Here is a 14,149-nt window from a genome sequence, read left to right as displayed (position 1 = left end):
AAGAGGACAGGGAAAAATTAGAAACACCGCCTTAGTTTCTTGGCAACACTGAGTTCCAAGTATTCATCTAAAAAGCTGTTTGCAATTTCCAAAGTGACTAGGACAGTCAGTCAAGGAGGGCAAAATCCTCAGATGCAACTGGACACCAGTAATACTTTTTCAAACAGTTTCTGAATAGCCACAGAAGTACTGGTGTCCAGCATACAGGTATGGCTGACCCAGACAGACAAGCAGGCTGACTTGGTCAGAAAGTCATCCAGCCATCCAAAATGTCATTATGATGATTGGGTAAAACTCCACTCAGTTCTGTGGTCCTTAGAGGGTTTCCAGGACACAATGCAGAAAGGGGAAACCCAGACTCCCTGATCTGAGGCAACAGAGCTAAGAGTCTGGGGAGACCAAGGCAGCTAGAGCTCACAGGACAGTGGACAAGAGAAGGGAGCTGCACAGAGAAAGAATCCCAGATCTGTAGAGGGTTTCCCTCAAAAACGCAACAGAGTCTACTGATAACTTTTTATAGTCACTTTAATCCTTCAAGCCCCAGAAAGGTTTAATGTCAGTTACCACACAAGTTAAAAATGTCTTTTAAATGTGTAAAGATCACAATGGGATTTACTTATCACCATGAATGTTTTATATCTTGTTAACAGTAACTATTACTATTTTTTTCATCTGGAACGTGACATCTGTGGGATAATCAAAAGATCCCTGGGCTGGGATGAGAATATTTTGTCCATGTTCTGCCAACAAATCAATTTTTTCATATAAAATAAAGCAGTTAATTCCAATTCATGTTGTCTCACAGGAATGTGGTACAGTTGACAATATTTAAAAAGTCCTTTTTTTTGCGGGTTGTGGGGAAGTACTGTAGCACTTGCTCTGTGCTATCCAGTTCAGTAGCCACTAGACACACATGACTGTTTAAATTTCAATGAATTGAAAGTGAAGAAAATCATAAAATGGAATTCCTCAGTGACATTTGCTGCATTTCAGGAGCTCAAGAGCCACATGTGAGTACCGACTACCATTTTGGACAGCACAGATATAGAATATTTCCATCATTGTAAAAAGTCCAATTAAAAAGTGCTGGAATATGTAGTTTTGATATAATTAAGAAACGAACCACATTTTAAAACCAAGTTTTTTGACATTTTCTTATACCAAGTTTTTTTACATGTGAATCTACCAATTTGATCTTGAATTTATTTACAGACTTTGAATAAATATAAAGCATTTAGAACTATAACTTTCAAGGGCATCTCTTATAATAATTTTTTAATTGCCCTTCTGCTGTACTGAAATAGATCCAGAGAAGGCACCAATTTAACCTTCTAAGACAGATGTCCAATCAATAGGTTGTCAAAGGAAAGGGATTCAACACTGTTTTTGATAGCTAGTTTCAGCAATAATAAAGTCCTTTGCATTTCTTTTCAAAGATATGCTTGCTTGGACAGTTTCTCAAGTCATTTGTCTAGATTTTCACCCTGAAAACTCATGATATTGACATTTTTCTCCTGAATATGTAGATGTGTAGACATTTTGAATATATGGATATAATAACAGCATGTCAAATGAGCTCAAGTCCACTTACTCTGGCAAATAAATTAGAAGCAGAAGAGTCTATTCCATTATTATTAAAAGCAGACATTTCCTCCAAGGCTGTGAGAAGCTGTTCCCCTTGCTGCCTAAGCAGTTGCAACTGCAAAAGCCATTTACCACCATATGGACCCCTCCAGGAGACTTCAACGAGAGTAAAAAGGGAAATCTCATCACATGGGGACTCTGGGGTTTTATGGCAGGTAAGGGTAGAGTTGTTGGGGATTAATTATAGAAAACAAGCCCACAGCTCATCCTATTCCCCTTCTGAGGATGATGTATCACCCAGCAGACAGCACTCACTGTGTGGTGGCTGAAAGAGCTTCTCTCTGGCAACCGAGAAGGGATTTATGGTGGAGGCAAGCACTGTAGCAGGATCCCTTGGCTACTTACCAATGCCCCAGTTTCCTCAGGCCTTGGGAAGAGCAGGCTGAGACTGTATTGGGATGGAGATTCTTCATGATTAACATTACTAATCTCAAATGAAACTTGGACAAAGAGCTCTTAGACAGGAATGAGATCTCTGACAAGTGCAGAAGAACATGTCATGAGGTCAACACATCATAAAGTGTGAAAGGATTGAAGTGACCTTCTAAGGACAACTGAGAGTCTTGGACCAATGAACAGAAGTCACACATTAGGAATGAGTCGTCTCTCTTTCATCCCAAATGTCACATCAACATGAGACAAATTTCATTCTTAAGATAATCTTTCTTCACACCTCAGCTTTTTGCTTAGGAATTACCCAATCACTGAAATCAAGTGCAAGTACCTTTTAAAAAGAAAGCTATTAAGTGTGTTTTGTAAAAGCAACAGAATATACTCTATAAATACACTTAGAAATGGACCAATAATTATGGTTTTGTTACCCTTAGCTAATATGTTATCAAATAGCATTCACTTGCAGTGTTATGTTTCATAAATATGGGTTATTTAATATGTCATCTAAAAGAAATCATGTACTGATATTCTTGAAAAAGTTTACAGGAAACATTATGGTAGATAAGAGGTCACTAAGATATGTAGCAAAATCTGATTCAAAATACACTTGATTGATATGCCAGAGTAATCAACTTAAAAGTCTAGAATTACTAGGTCAATTAGACAAAAAAAACCTTACTGAGAAATTCTTAATATAATATTAGCATTCTATCATAATAATTTTCTAAAGTAAAGCTGTAGATTTCATTCACAGTTCAGTATCATAGAGGTTAACCCAACTAACAGTATAAGCATTTAGTAGTTTTCATGGGTTGGAGCACGACCTTGAGGAAGTCATTTGATTTTCCTAGTTTTAAAAAATTGGCTCTTAAAGATAAAGTATAAAGATGTCATGAGGAGATGAGCCTTTTGGGGTAAACAGTGTTCTAAGCAGAGTATCTTCAGCAGCATTTATTACAATATTGGAAAGTACTACTGTAAAACAGGGAACAGGAGTTAAGCAAAGGTTCAAGCCCAGACAGTAGCCTGTCCTGTTTCCTTTTCTCTGAATATGTATCCATACCTAGAACCACCACTGGCCTCCTCAAGACGCTCATGCATGGTGTAAGTCAAACAGGATGTGGCATATTAATGTCATTTTTGGAAAAATAGCTGATTTACATAGCAATTGTCATAGAACCTACATAAAATTTTATGGATTTTTACTTCTTGAAAGTGAAGAAATACAACATTGTGTAATGGAAACATGTGTTCGAATATTAGGGTTTTAAATCCTGTCTGCCGGTGGTGTAACAAAAGCGAGTGCTTTTACCTGAACAAGCCTCCATTTCCTTATCTGAAAACTGAGGGGTTTGGATTTGACTGCCACTAAAATACCCAGAACCACCCAAAGCAGCTGAAGATGATAAAGACTTCTGATGCTTGGACTCCTTGTTTGGGTGCTGCAGACTGTGATAAAAAGATAGTGCCAGCAGCCCTCCCACCTGCACTCCAGGTGGGAGTGCAGGCCCTCTATTGCCCTATCATGTGATTTTTCAATAAAAAATACAGAAATTCTGATTTTGATGTCAAATGTGATGGGTTTTACATGTTGGCAACTAACTTAAAATAGAAAAAAATAAAAAAGACTACTGTGAAGACCAAACTAAATATACCTGCAGGTGGGAATGAAATCTATGGCGGCTGCCCTGTGCCCTCTGATTGGAAGCCCCCAGGCTCTCCCTGCTCTGTGTTTCTATTGGAAGTTGGAGGAGGAGGGTCATCCTGGGACCACAGAGCACTGACTCAGCACAACTCTAATCAATCTTCTTTTCACTTGGTTTCATTAGCATGTGGATACAGTAGGGAATTAGAGCAACCACAGTCAGTGGAATGGACGCACTTTTACAGAAAGACAGCACATAAAATAAATGCTCTGCGTGAGTGGGGATTTTGATGGCATGGTAGAGCTGCAGTGTGCACAATGAGGCCATGACACAGAGGAGCCGGAAGCTCAGCTTGTAGCCGTTTTCGCCTCGGCAACTCCTGAGAAACATCTCTGAGTTGATTGCAAAGCCCAAGCCGAAGAGGACCCCAAGGTTTCTCACTAGTCCAGCAAAAGGCGTGGTGTCAATGTGAATCCAGTCGGGGTTGGCACACCACTTCTTGGCTATGGGCACAGACCACAGCAGGTCAATATCAAGCAGTCTGAGAAGCAGGTAAAAGCCAAGTGCAAACAGGAAAAGGAAAAGGTTGGTTTTCAGGTATGTGCTGAGGCTGGCTGTCTGGATGCCTGGAGTGTGTTCAAAGGCCTCTGCCACAAGCATGCCTGGGGATGAGAAAGAGACACTGAAGGTAACCATGTGCCCCTGAGCCCCCCAGGAATCAGTCCTCTCTGCATTAAAAAATGTAGCTATAGTTTTCACTAATGAAGGGTTTTAGACACCTAGATTCTATCGATTTTCCAAAGTTTTTTGTTTTGTTTTTTAATTGGTTTGTTTTAAGGCAGTAACTAAAACACACACTTGCCTCATGGTCTTTTCGCCACCTATATTATGACAGGGGGATCTTTCAGGAATCCCTGGCCCTGAGTGACAACCCATTCTATAGGCAGAGCACTGATCTAGGTGCTTGTAATTAGTATTTCAGTTGCGTAGCCAATTAACAGCCTTTGAAAAGCATGTGAGGCTGAATGGCAGAAACTCAGTCATGGTGAATGGCGCTTCAGGAATACAAAGCAGCTGCTAAATGAATTCCATAGTCATGTAATAATCACTGCAGGTGTTTCAGAGACTGGCATGGTGTGCAGGTTGGAATGCCATTATTAAGTCTCCCAAAACAAGACACAAGCAGGCTGTCTGAAGTGGTGGTTTGGGAATTGGACTTAGTTCTAGTCACACTTCAGAGAAGTCCATCTCACTAAGAGGTTAACGTTTATCCCATTAAGTGAGACTGTGCCATTGTGTACATGGAGGATTTGAGAGGTGTGTTGAACCACTTAAGCTCCCAGGTAGCATTAAGTATCAGTAGCGTGGCAGAATTACCTGAGAATGGAGATCTGATTACCAGGGAGAATCTGACAACATAAAACAAAGCTTTCAAATGACATTAAAGCTTTTAAATGACACAACCAAAGGTAAGTGATCATATTTACCACCAATTACTCCAAGAATAACTTGATGAGGAAAATGTGTTGCTATGAATACTCTTGAGATGCAGACACTGATTTGAATCAACCAAAAAAGACTCCAAAGAAATGACCAGGTCAGTCTACGGTGGAAGAATAGATACAAGCGTAAAAAGTAAAGAAATTGTATCACTCATAAAATTAGGGGGGTGACACCAGATGACCTTTCTCAGAGGGATTGTCTAGCTGTGACATAATATCAAAATTCTTGAGTCTTTTTTTCAAAATGTTGTTTCCATGTGCTCCATAGGATTTGAAAATCTTTAACAGAGGTTTCTACATTTATCAATGCATTAAACTTAACCAGTGCTATATGCTGAGATTTTAATAAATGCTATAAAAGGAACCCAATTTGATACCCTAATAATTATTTTAATGGAGTAGGAAAAATTCAAATTGGGGAATTACTAATATCCAGAATGATCAAAAATGAATTGCATCAATTTTTACTCCCTGTTAAGTGTGCATCCTCTTTACTTTCCTCTCTCAACCTTTTTTTGCCTGAAGAAACTCACTGGAGAGGCAGCTGCCACTCTGATGAAAAGCACATGAGCATTCTCTCAAGGACAAGTTTTCACTGTTTTTAATTTCAGACTCAAAAGAGTCCCGATTCCTTGGCTTTTAAGATATAGGAAACAAGGAACAAGGGAATTGACCTACAGGTATATATACTTTAGATTAGAAACAGCAATGTACAAAAACTTTAAAAATATTAAAATCCAAGCAATGCCTGTTACTTTAATTAAAAAATTAGCAATATTGAATTTTAAGATTCCTTGGGGGTTCTGAGTGGTTTGTTCCTGATAATCAGACCAAACTTTGGTTATTGAACAACTAAGGAATAGAGAGAAATGAGACTTCCAAAGAGGAAGTGAGCAGGGGTTTCCACATGGAAAAAGAATAAACAAGGATTTGGTAATAGTAAGGCAAGGAGTAGATACTAAATACATTTTGATGGATGAAGAAATGTTGCAGTTATAAAACTCAAAAAAGAATTATGAGAATTTTTTTTTTAAAAAGAAAACAACTATTTTTCCAGGTTTGGAAATTGGAAGAAGAAATGAACTACAGAGAAAACATAAAGCTTATATCTAGATTCCTATTTTGAGAAATTGTCTGTAGATGGAAAATGCTAATTTTTTAAAATTACAACAACTTTTTACTGTTGTTGCTTTTGGATAAGTCATACAGTGCATAGTCTGTCACATTAGAATAAACTTTAAACATGCCCAAATTCATTTGGTCATTGGGTTCTTATATTATCCAATTCTACTCTCAAAAGTGGACTATATGATGGATATTGGAAATTTTTCATTTTGAAAGAACTTTGGTATATGTGTTAGTATTTTTTTAAGCAATTAACTGAAAAATCTTATCTCAAGTAGTTTATGAGCAAATTGATGCTCAGGATTGTTTTAATAATAGTTAAAGTATTAATATTTCAGGAAAGAAGAGAAGGAAATAGCCCAATTCTTAGAAAAATTTTGAGTAATCTTAAAGTTCTAGGTATTTCTGAACATTACAAATCTACTAACATTAAATCTACTGACATTCAAATTTAAGTTTGTCTCTAGAAAGCTTTTAATTAAAAAGTTTGCATAGTCTTTAAAGCTAGACTACGTTATTTATGTCAAAAACATTGCATTGGCTAATCAAAGAAAGAAGCATAATTGTCCTAATTTAAATGATGCATTCAAGTGTAATGATGATTCTTAAAGTTTCTAATTAATCTTAAAGCAAGGGAATGTACATGCCAAATTATTTCCTTATATGTAGATAACTTATTTACAAGCTACCAAAGTGATTATTGTACTATGGAGACCCAAAAGCAATTTTAGCAAATCATTAATCAATTAAACATTTCCCACCCTATAATGTGGCAATAGCTGTGAGGTAATTAGGACATTATCTTAAAGCAAAATATTTATTTTCTACTCATTTTGTTATTTTGGTTATGATGGAATAGACTAAGCACATTTCAAGAACTGAAAATACACTAAAATAAATTTTTAAAAGGACTTTTCTGTATTCAAAGCTGACATGTTCCAGTGCTACAGAAACTGGAGCAATGCTGACCTGTGCAGAGTGGTAGATGGCTTATCCATCCCGCTGACAGTATGGCTCAGGGCAGCGGTTACCATGACGTACCAGACACACGATGAGCCCATTGCATGGCCAGATGGACTTCCTATAAGAACAAGTGTCAATCCATTTGAAAGGTGGGTAACAGAGTATCAACATCAGAAGTGGACAGTAGAGTAGCATATAAGTCATAAAAATTACAAATAACTCAGAAACAAACCACAGGGCACAGGCTATATACAATGTCTAGACATAGGTAGAAATAAAGAAAATTGAGTTAAATTAAGCTTCAAAACACTATTTCATTTTCCCCCCCACAGTTTTCAAGTTCATCAAATTCCAGAAATTAAAATGTTCAAGGCAAATTAAGAAATCAGGGTGTTGCACCAAAATCTGCCATATCTCTCTACTCATTCCTTATATCTAATTGTTTTCAATTGATGATAAAATTAAAGTACTTGTATTGGATCTTGAATCAGTTTATTTTCCTTGGGCTGAAAAGTCAAAGATATTACTGCTATGTCTGATTTACCAATGGACTACTACACGCTAGTACCAGTAGCTACCTCTATGCCTGCCTTGTGGGCAGCCGCTTCACTGGGAGTCTTTGTTATGAAATGCATGAGGAAAAGCTGTAAAGGGGACATCAGTCCTGCCAGAAGAAGCCTGCAGACAGGTAGCCTTTCTACTCCCAAAATGTCCTTCCCAGGCAGCTTGATTTTTTAAAAAATCGCTTTACTTTGATATTCTCCCTGAGTCTTTACCAAGTGGAGATCTATTCAGGTTAATCACCAGTTTCTTTTTGAAAAACACTAAGTTAAACCAAACAAAGACAAATATATTTCTTGTAGATCTATTTCTTTCAAATATATTTCTTATGCAGGAATTTTCAGAGACTTTTATGTGCTTAAGTGAGTTATACATCTCCAGGGAGTGAATATAGGATGCAATGTATCTTTTTTCTTCTTCTTCTTCTTCTCCCCCCCCCACCCCCAGTAAATGTATCAAAAGATAGAACATATGTGGGAAGTGCTGGGATTTTTTTAAAAAGTAACACTTCAATTGTCTCAAAAGTTATCTATCCATTCACCCACCCATTCATCCATCCATCCCACACTGAGTTCACAAAGATAAAAACACACACCATCCCTGACCTGATGGAACACACAGTCTACTGGAGGAGCCAGATATATAAAGAATTAATTATAGTACAGTGTGGTAGTAATATAACAGATGGGTAATACGTTTATGAGAGCAAAAAAGAAAGATATTCAGACAACTCACTAGGAACTTACACATTCACTATATTCAGGGCTAATTTCAAAGGATTGAAAATGGCAAGGATTTATGTAATAAACTATGGTGAAGTATAACACATATTTATAAATTAAAACAACATCAGTAATTTCCTTTATGTACATATTTCAAAAAACTTTTTTATAGTCTTCAATTTCTATAGTAAAGGTTGTACACTCATACAGAATCTTACTTATAATAATAACTTTTTAAAAAGTGGCCCAAGAAGCCTAGTTACATACTTACATACAAGAGAAAAAAAAAATTTAAAGAAATCATTGTAAGTTCAGAGATATCTTTACTGACAATAGTAATACTGGGAAGTCCTTACCTTTCTTACAGAAAACTTGTCTATTTTTTCCTCATTCATGAGATTTTCAGAAGACCTATAATTACTTGAAAGTTGCTCAACAGGAAAGAAATCAACATTTCTAGGATTTTAATATAGTTCTTTGGCAACTTATTTCAGCTAACTGTTTGTTGTTTGTTTTAGTTCCAAACCATTACATTGTTCCAAAAAATAAATACCAAATATAAAACCATTTGAGTAGTCTCCTAACTTACCCTTCTATAGATAACAATGAAATTTGATTATTCATAAAACTTCTTTTCTTTCCCATTAGCAATTTTTATGCTTATAAACTTTTAGCACCCTCACTGATTACACTTTCTTTGATACTCTCTCTGATATCATACAGTTATTAGATAATAATCATAAATAATGACTCCCTGTTGGAATATCTTTAGTAACTTGATTGCTTACCTGGACCTGTTTCGCATGTAGTGGGAAACTGTTCAAGGCATGGACTTGAGTGATTTAGGTAAATCTGAGTTTCTTGGACCCACCAATAAGGCCGATGACCAAATAATATCCTGTATTTAAAGAAATATAAATATGCATATATTTAAACACACAACCATTACTTAATTGGAGACTAGTTATTTTCTCCTATAAAAATGATTCAAGCAGAGGGCTGATAGGGAGACCTCATGATTAAAAAACTTTGGAAGAACTTGAGTTCTGGTCTGTCTCTCAGTATAGAGGATGACATAGTCATTTGGGGTTTGGGCATTCTTTCAATAAAAGCTTTCAATAAAAACAGGGACTTTTTCCTTGTAGGGGAAGTCCTGTGGGTGCTTTGGGTACTTAGACTAGGAATATCAAAGTGGTCCCTGGAATCATCAGTCTTTTCATTATAGTGCTGTTCATTTAACTAACTTCTTGTCTAATCACAGCATATGTGTTACAGGATTTTGGAACTTACTTGTACATTAGTATACAGTTGTATATAAATGTACATTTGTATGTAAGCATACATTTCTATGGTTTTTGTGAGTTCTATTTATGAATTGGTGTTTCAAGTTAACTGATACATTTGAAAGATTTTCCAAGTAAAACTATATGCATTTAAAATGTGATTATTAAGCCAAAGCTATAAATTTAAGAATAAGCTGTCGGAAAAATGAAACAAAACAGAAATCTTACCATTTAAAAATAAGATTGAACCAATCCCCAATGACTGCTACCCATATCATCTTGGTTCCAACTGTCTGATTAAGTTGAAACCAAAGTGGAAAATAAATAGAAAAGATATTCCGGGGGTCTCCAACATTAGACATAAAATTTAGAAAATTGTAGTAAGCTCGGTAATCCTTTTGCAAATGCTGAATAACGAGCACTCCATTCCTATGCAGGAAATCCATCTTGAAAGAGAGGCAATTCTAAACATAGAGCAATTGGAGCTGAAGTGCTCTGAGTCCCACCATTTTTATATGGTATTCTCGTGGCGTGTCCAGTCATTACCACAACATGTGATGCTGACCATCTGTGGAGAGGGCACGTCAGCCCTTGTCTGCTGGAAATCTTGTCTATTTCTGATTTTAATTGGAGCCAAAGAGGTGAAGTGCATGCTGATCTGTGGCAAGTCAAGAGGAAATTTGGGTAGAGCTACAATGGATTTCTTATGCAACCTCCTTTTTGCATGAACAGTTGGATCGTGTTTGCTTGAAATTTTTTGCACAGTTCATTTCCTTCAAGGGCAGAGACATTAGCAATTTCTCTGCTTGACCAGAAGACTATGCAGATAATTACTGCATGTCAAATAGCCCTTAAAGCCATGCATTTTAATTTAAAATAGACTGTGGCTCTTGGACTATTTTATTGTGTCTTTGAGGAAAGCAGAGGAGTAAATATCTGGGCATGAAAAATTTATGTGAATGACAGAATATTTTCTGATCACAGACTTTTAAATAAAAGTATTTTGATATTTCTTTATTAACAAAGAGGATGATGTGATGTATATGGAATAGAGAAGGAAATACATAGAATACATGAAATCTAGAAGGAAATGTATTGCTTTTTAATTATGAGGCAAGAAAACGGAGATGGAAGTCACTTGGTCAATACAACTGTGTTAGGACTGAGTCACATTTTTATTGATTAGAGAATACAATGGAGAGTATTGGGGCGCGCTTACATGAGAGAAGGAGGACTAGACTTCAAATGGCTTTTGACCAATCAGGAAAACGTTTTGCTGGAAACAGAGTGTTCAGTAGACTCACGTGGGATGCACCAAAACAAACATGTAGATTGGGAATGAACAGAAAGGCAACTCAAAGAGAACTGTGGATCCAAGTCACAAGTGAGATGCTGGATTTAGAGAGCTGAATTATGTCCATGAAGACTAATGTGAAAACAGTTAGCCCCATCAGGTGGTGCTGGGTACAGGTAGGAAACCTTACTTGTTACCTTACCATTCAGATTGTTGTCTTTGCTAATCAGACCCTCCTTCACGAGGAATCTTCTTCACATGCTGCAAATATCACTTTGAATTTCTCTGTTGTCAAGATTTCAGAGAATCTATCTATCTCTAGAATTAAAGAAAAACCTAATCTAATGAGAAATTATACAGCTGGTGACAGTTTGTATACACACTTGGTATTGTGGGCCAGAAGAGGTGAAGCGATGGTGACAATCGAAATGCGCTCCTCGTGAGAGGTTTTGGGAACGTACAGAGGGATAGTGGATGGGGGGAGGGGGGTTCACACAGTGTGAGGGATATAAATGATAAATGTCTAAGTTTTGCTTTGTCTTGTGCACCTGAAACTAATTAAAAAAAAAAAAAAAAAAAAAAAAAAAAAAAAAAAAAAAAAAGAAATGCGCTCCTCTTAAAACCGGGCAGGGTGATGGCAGCTTTCCTTACTGAGTTTTCTGTGATGCTCACCTGGAGGGAGCTTAAAATACAGCCTGGATTCTGTGGATGAGAACTCCGGCTTGACAGTCACAAAGTGAGATTGCAAGCAGCACCATGTTGTTTTTTAGAAAGTAACTTAAATGGCTGCCAGGAAATCAATATGAATCTCTATCTATGGTGAGAGCCGTACCAGTCTCCTTTATAGTTCTTATCATTTCAGTAGGAGAATAACCAGGAAGTAGTCAGCCAGCACTGGACTTCCCCATGTTTTACCCTTCCTCCAGGCAGCCCATGAATTACACCCACTCTCCGTTCTCCCACTAGTGTGCTAATCTGATCCAAATGGTGTATGTGTTGGGGTAAAATTAATTGTGCTGAAAACTCGGGTGTGCATTAGAATATCTTGCATTTATGCTCTTCCAATTATTTAAAATATTGTATCTTATTATCCTTTAAACACACTCTATCTTATTATCTGATTTTAACTTCACAATGGTCCAATAATCCTCATTTTAGTGATAAAGAAATGGACAAGTAACCTTCCTCAGGTCATTTCTTTAGTGCAGTACCCCTGTTTGAAAACTAAATTTTATTTCCAGAGCAATGCTTCCTCCTAGTCTAGGCTGTATGCAGGTCACCTCAGGACAACGTTGATGAGATTTAAAACAGCTGCAAAATGAATAATAGCTGATGCTATAGTCAGCTTGTTTTAAATGCTTTCAACTACTGAGACCTCCAATTCAACCACAAGCACATCTGGCCAGCTGCCAGATCACTAGGAGAACTTCATAGACATAATCACCACTTTGAATTTCTGTTGGCTTAGTCCATCATTTGACAGGAGGGATGCAGTTGTTATGGGTTCAGTGGCTACTGTTACCTTCTCAGTCTCTGACATCTTCCCTGGAGGAAATATCAAGTGGCACTAAGATAGGCACTCAGAGCTTGAAGATGGCTCTGATGCCCTTCTGCTTCAGATGGCGCTGAGACCCAGCAGACATTTTCTTCTCTGGAAATCGTTAAGTATGGGAATAAGGGAAGGCTGCCCAAATAAGAACAGAGGCTGTTTATTCTGAGCTTGCTGTAGCAGAGAGTCAGCCACCATCACTTGCATTTGACAGACTCAGAAGCAGGCAGTGGAATAGGAAAGCTCGATAGTGAACACAAGGAAAGCCCCAGGCCTGCTCTGGTTAGAGGTTGTTGGCACGGGCAAGCTGGACATGGGTTACCTAGAAGCAGAGCATCTCATGTGATTGATTAGGATGCATATTTGGCTTTCTCTGATTGGTCCTGAGTTGGAAGCAGAGGCAGAAAATAAGGAACCTGATAGTCATTGACCAATTCTGCCCATTCTGGGCAGATTGCTTTAGAGGCTGTGGATCACAGTTCTATTGTCATATTTGGTCTGTCCATTGTTCATTTGTATATTCAGTCTCTCACAAGACAAACTGAATAATTATATGTCAGAAGTAGTTTATGTGGCATCCCACCAAGAAATAAGGAAATCCCCTGTCTATCCTATGATTAAATAATTCTTATTATTCATTGAATTAAAATGAGAGCATACAGTTGCTTTTCCAAAGAGAATCACTTTATTCAGGTATATCCTACTCTATCTGAAGTATTAGCCTTGACCAATCAGTCTGTGCTCTGGCTTCTTGTTTTGCATATTCAGGTTGTATAATTTCCATAATCTCTTTAATGAGCCATGAGGAAGGACATTACTTTCGTTTATTCTTTTTCTAAGAAGTATATGAGCTACAAATTTCATAATACTCATTTTCTTCAGAAATGTCATTAAATCAGGGTGTGAATGATATCAAATACATTTTTGTCTTACAATTAAAAATCCAACTTCATGCTCATTTAATACTGCAGAGTGTGTAGACTGTGATGAAGTTGACTGCACATGAGCTGTTCATCTTAAGTAGTTAATTATAAAGACTGTCTCTGAAGGACTACAGTGGTACCTCGCTTTTCGAACATAATCCACGAGCTCTGAAACATTCGCAACAGCTGACAGCTGGGCCTCAGGATCTTGCACTCAAGGGAAGCAGTGTCACATATTCAATTTCTGAGTCGTGTTCGAAAACCGAAGCATTTACTTCCAGTTTACGGCATTCATAAACCAAAATGTTTATCAACAGAGATGTCCGAAATCCGAGGTACTGCTGTATCTAGTTCTGTAGACTTAGAATAATTAACCAAAGCAAAAGCACCTTGATTTCTTTTGCCTTTTACTAGGATCTGCTGTTTGTTTCCCACAGTTAATCATTTTCAGTCTTTTCATATCTTAGTTTATATGCACTTCCTCAGAGATGCCTTCTCTGACCAGCATCTCTCACAATTCCTTTAACAGTGCTTTCTGTGAAAC

At 37.2% G+C, this 14,149-nt stretch overlaps 1 protein-coding gene across 2 annotated transcripts; it reads right to left on the bottom strand.

Moving 5' to 3' along the window:
• Window positions 1-322: 322 nt before the first annotated feature.
• Window positions 323-10,291, bottom strand: G6PC2 (glucose-6-phosphatase catalytic subunit 2). Of its 2 annotated transcripts, XM_019727498.2 has the most exons (5): window positions 10,068-10,291; window positions 9,345-9,454; window positions 7,280-7,391; window positions 5,171-5,286; window positions 323-4,345 (listed from the first exon to the last, which is right to left on the bottom strand). In XM_019727498.2, exons 1-5 carry the CDS (start codon window positions 10,283-10,285, stop codon window positions 3,834-3,836), a joined length of 1,068 nt encoding a protein of 355 aa, XP_019583057.1. In that variant the 5' UTR covers window positions 10,286-10,291; the 3' UTR covers window positions 323-3,833. The 2 variants fall into 2 exon arrangements, with proteins under 2 accessions (XP_019583057.1, XP_019583058.1); XM_019727499.2 differs by lacking the exon at window positions 5,171-5,286 and having other exon boundaries at window positions 4,321-4,345.
• Between the last annotated feature and the right edge of the window lie 3,858 nt (window positions 10,292-14,149).

This window comes from Rhinolophus sinicus, linkage group LG01, assembly GCF_036562045.2.
Source record: "Rhinolophus sinicus isolate RSC01 linkage group LG01, ASM3656204v1, whole genome shotgun sequence".
In the NCBI taxonomy this organism is placed as follows: Eukaryota; Metazoa; Chordata; class Mammalia; order Chiroptera; family Rhinolophidae; genus Rhinolophus; species Rhinolophus sinicus.
Note: the sequence above shows the minus strand (reverse complement) of the source record. Positions and strands in the feature narration are given on the sequence as shown.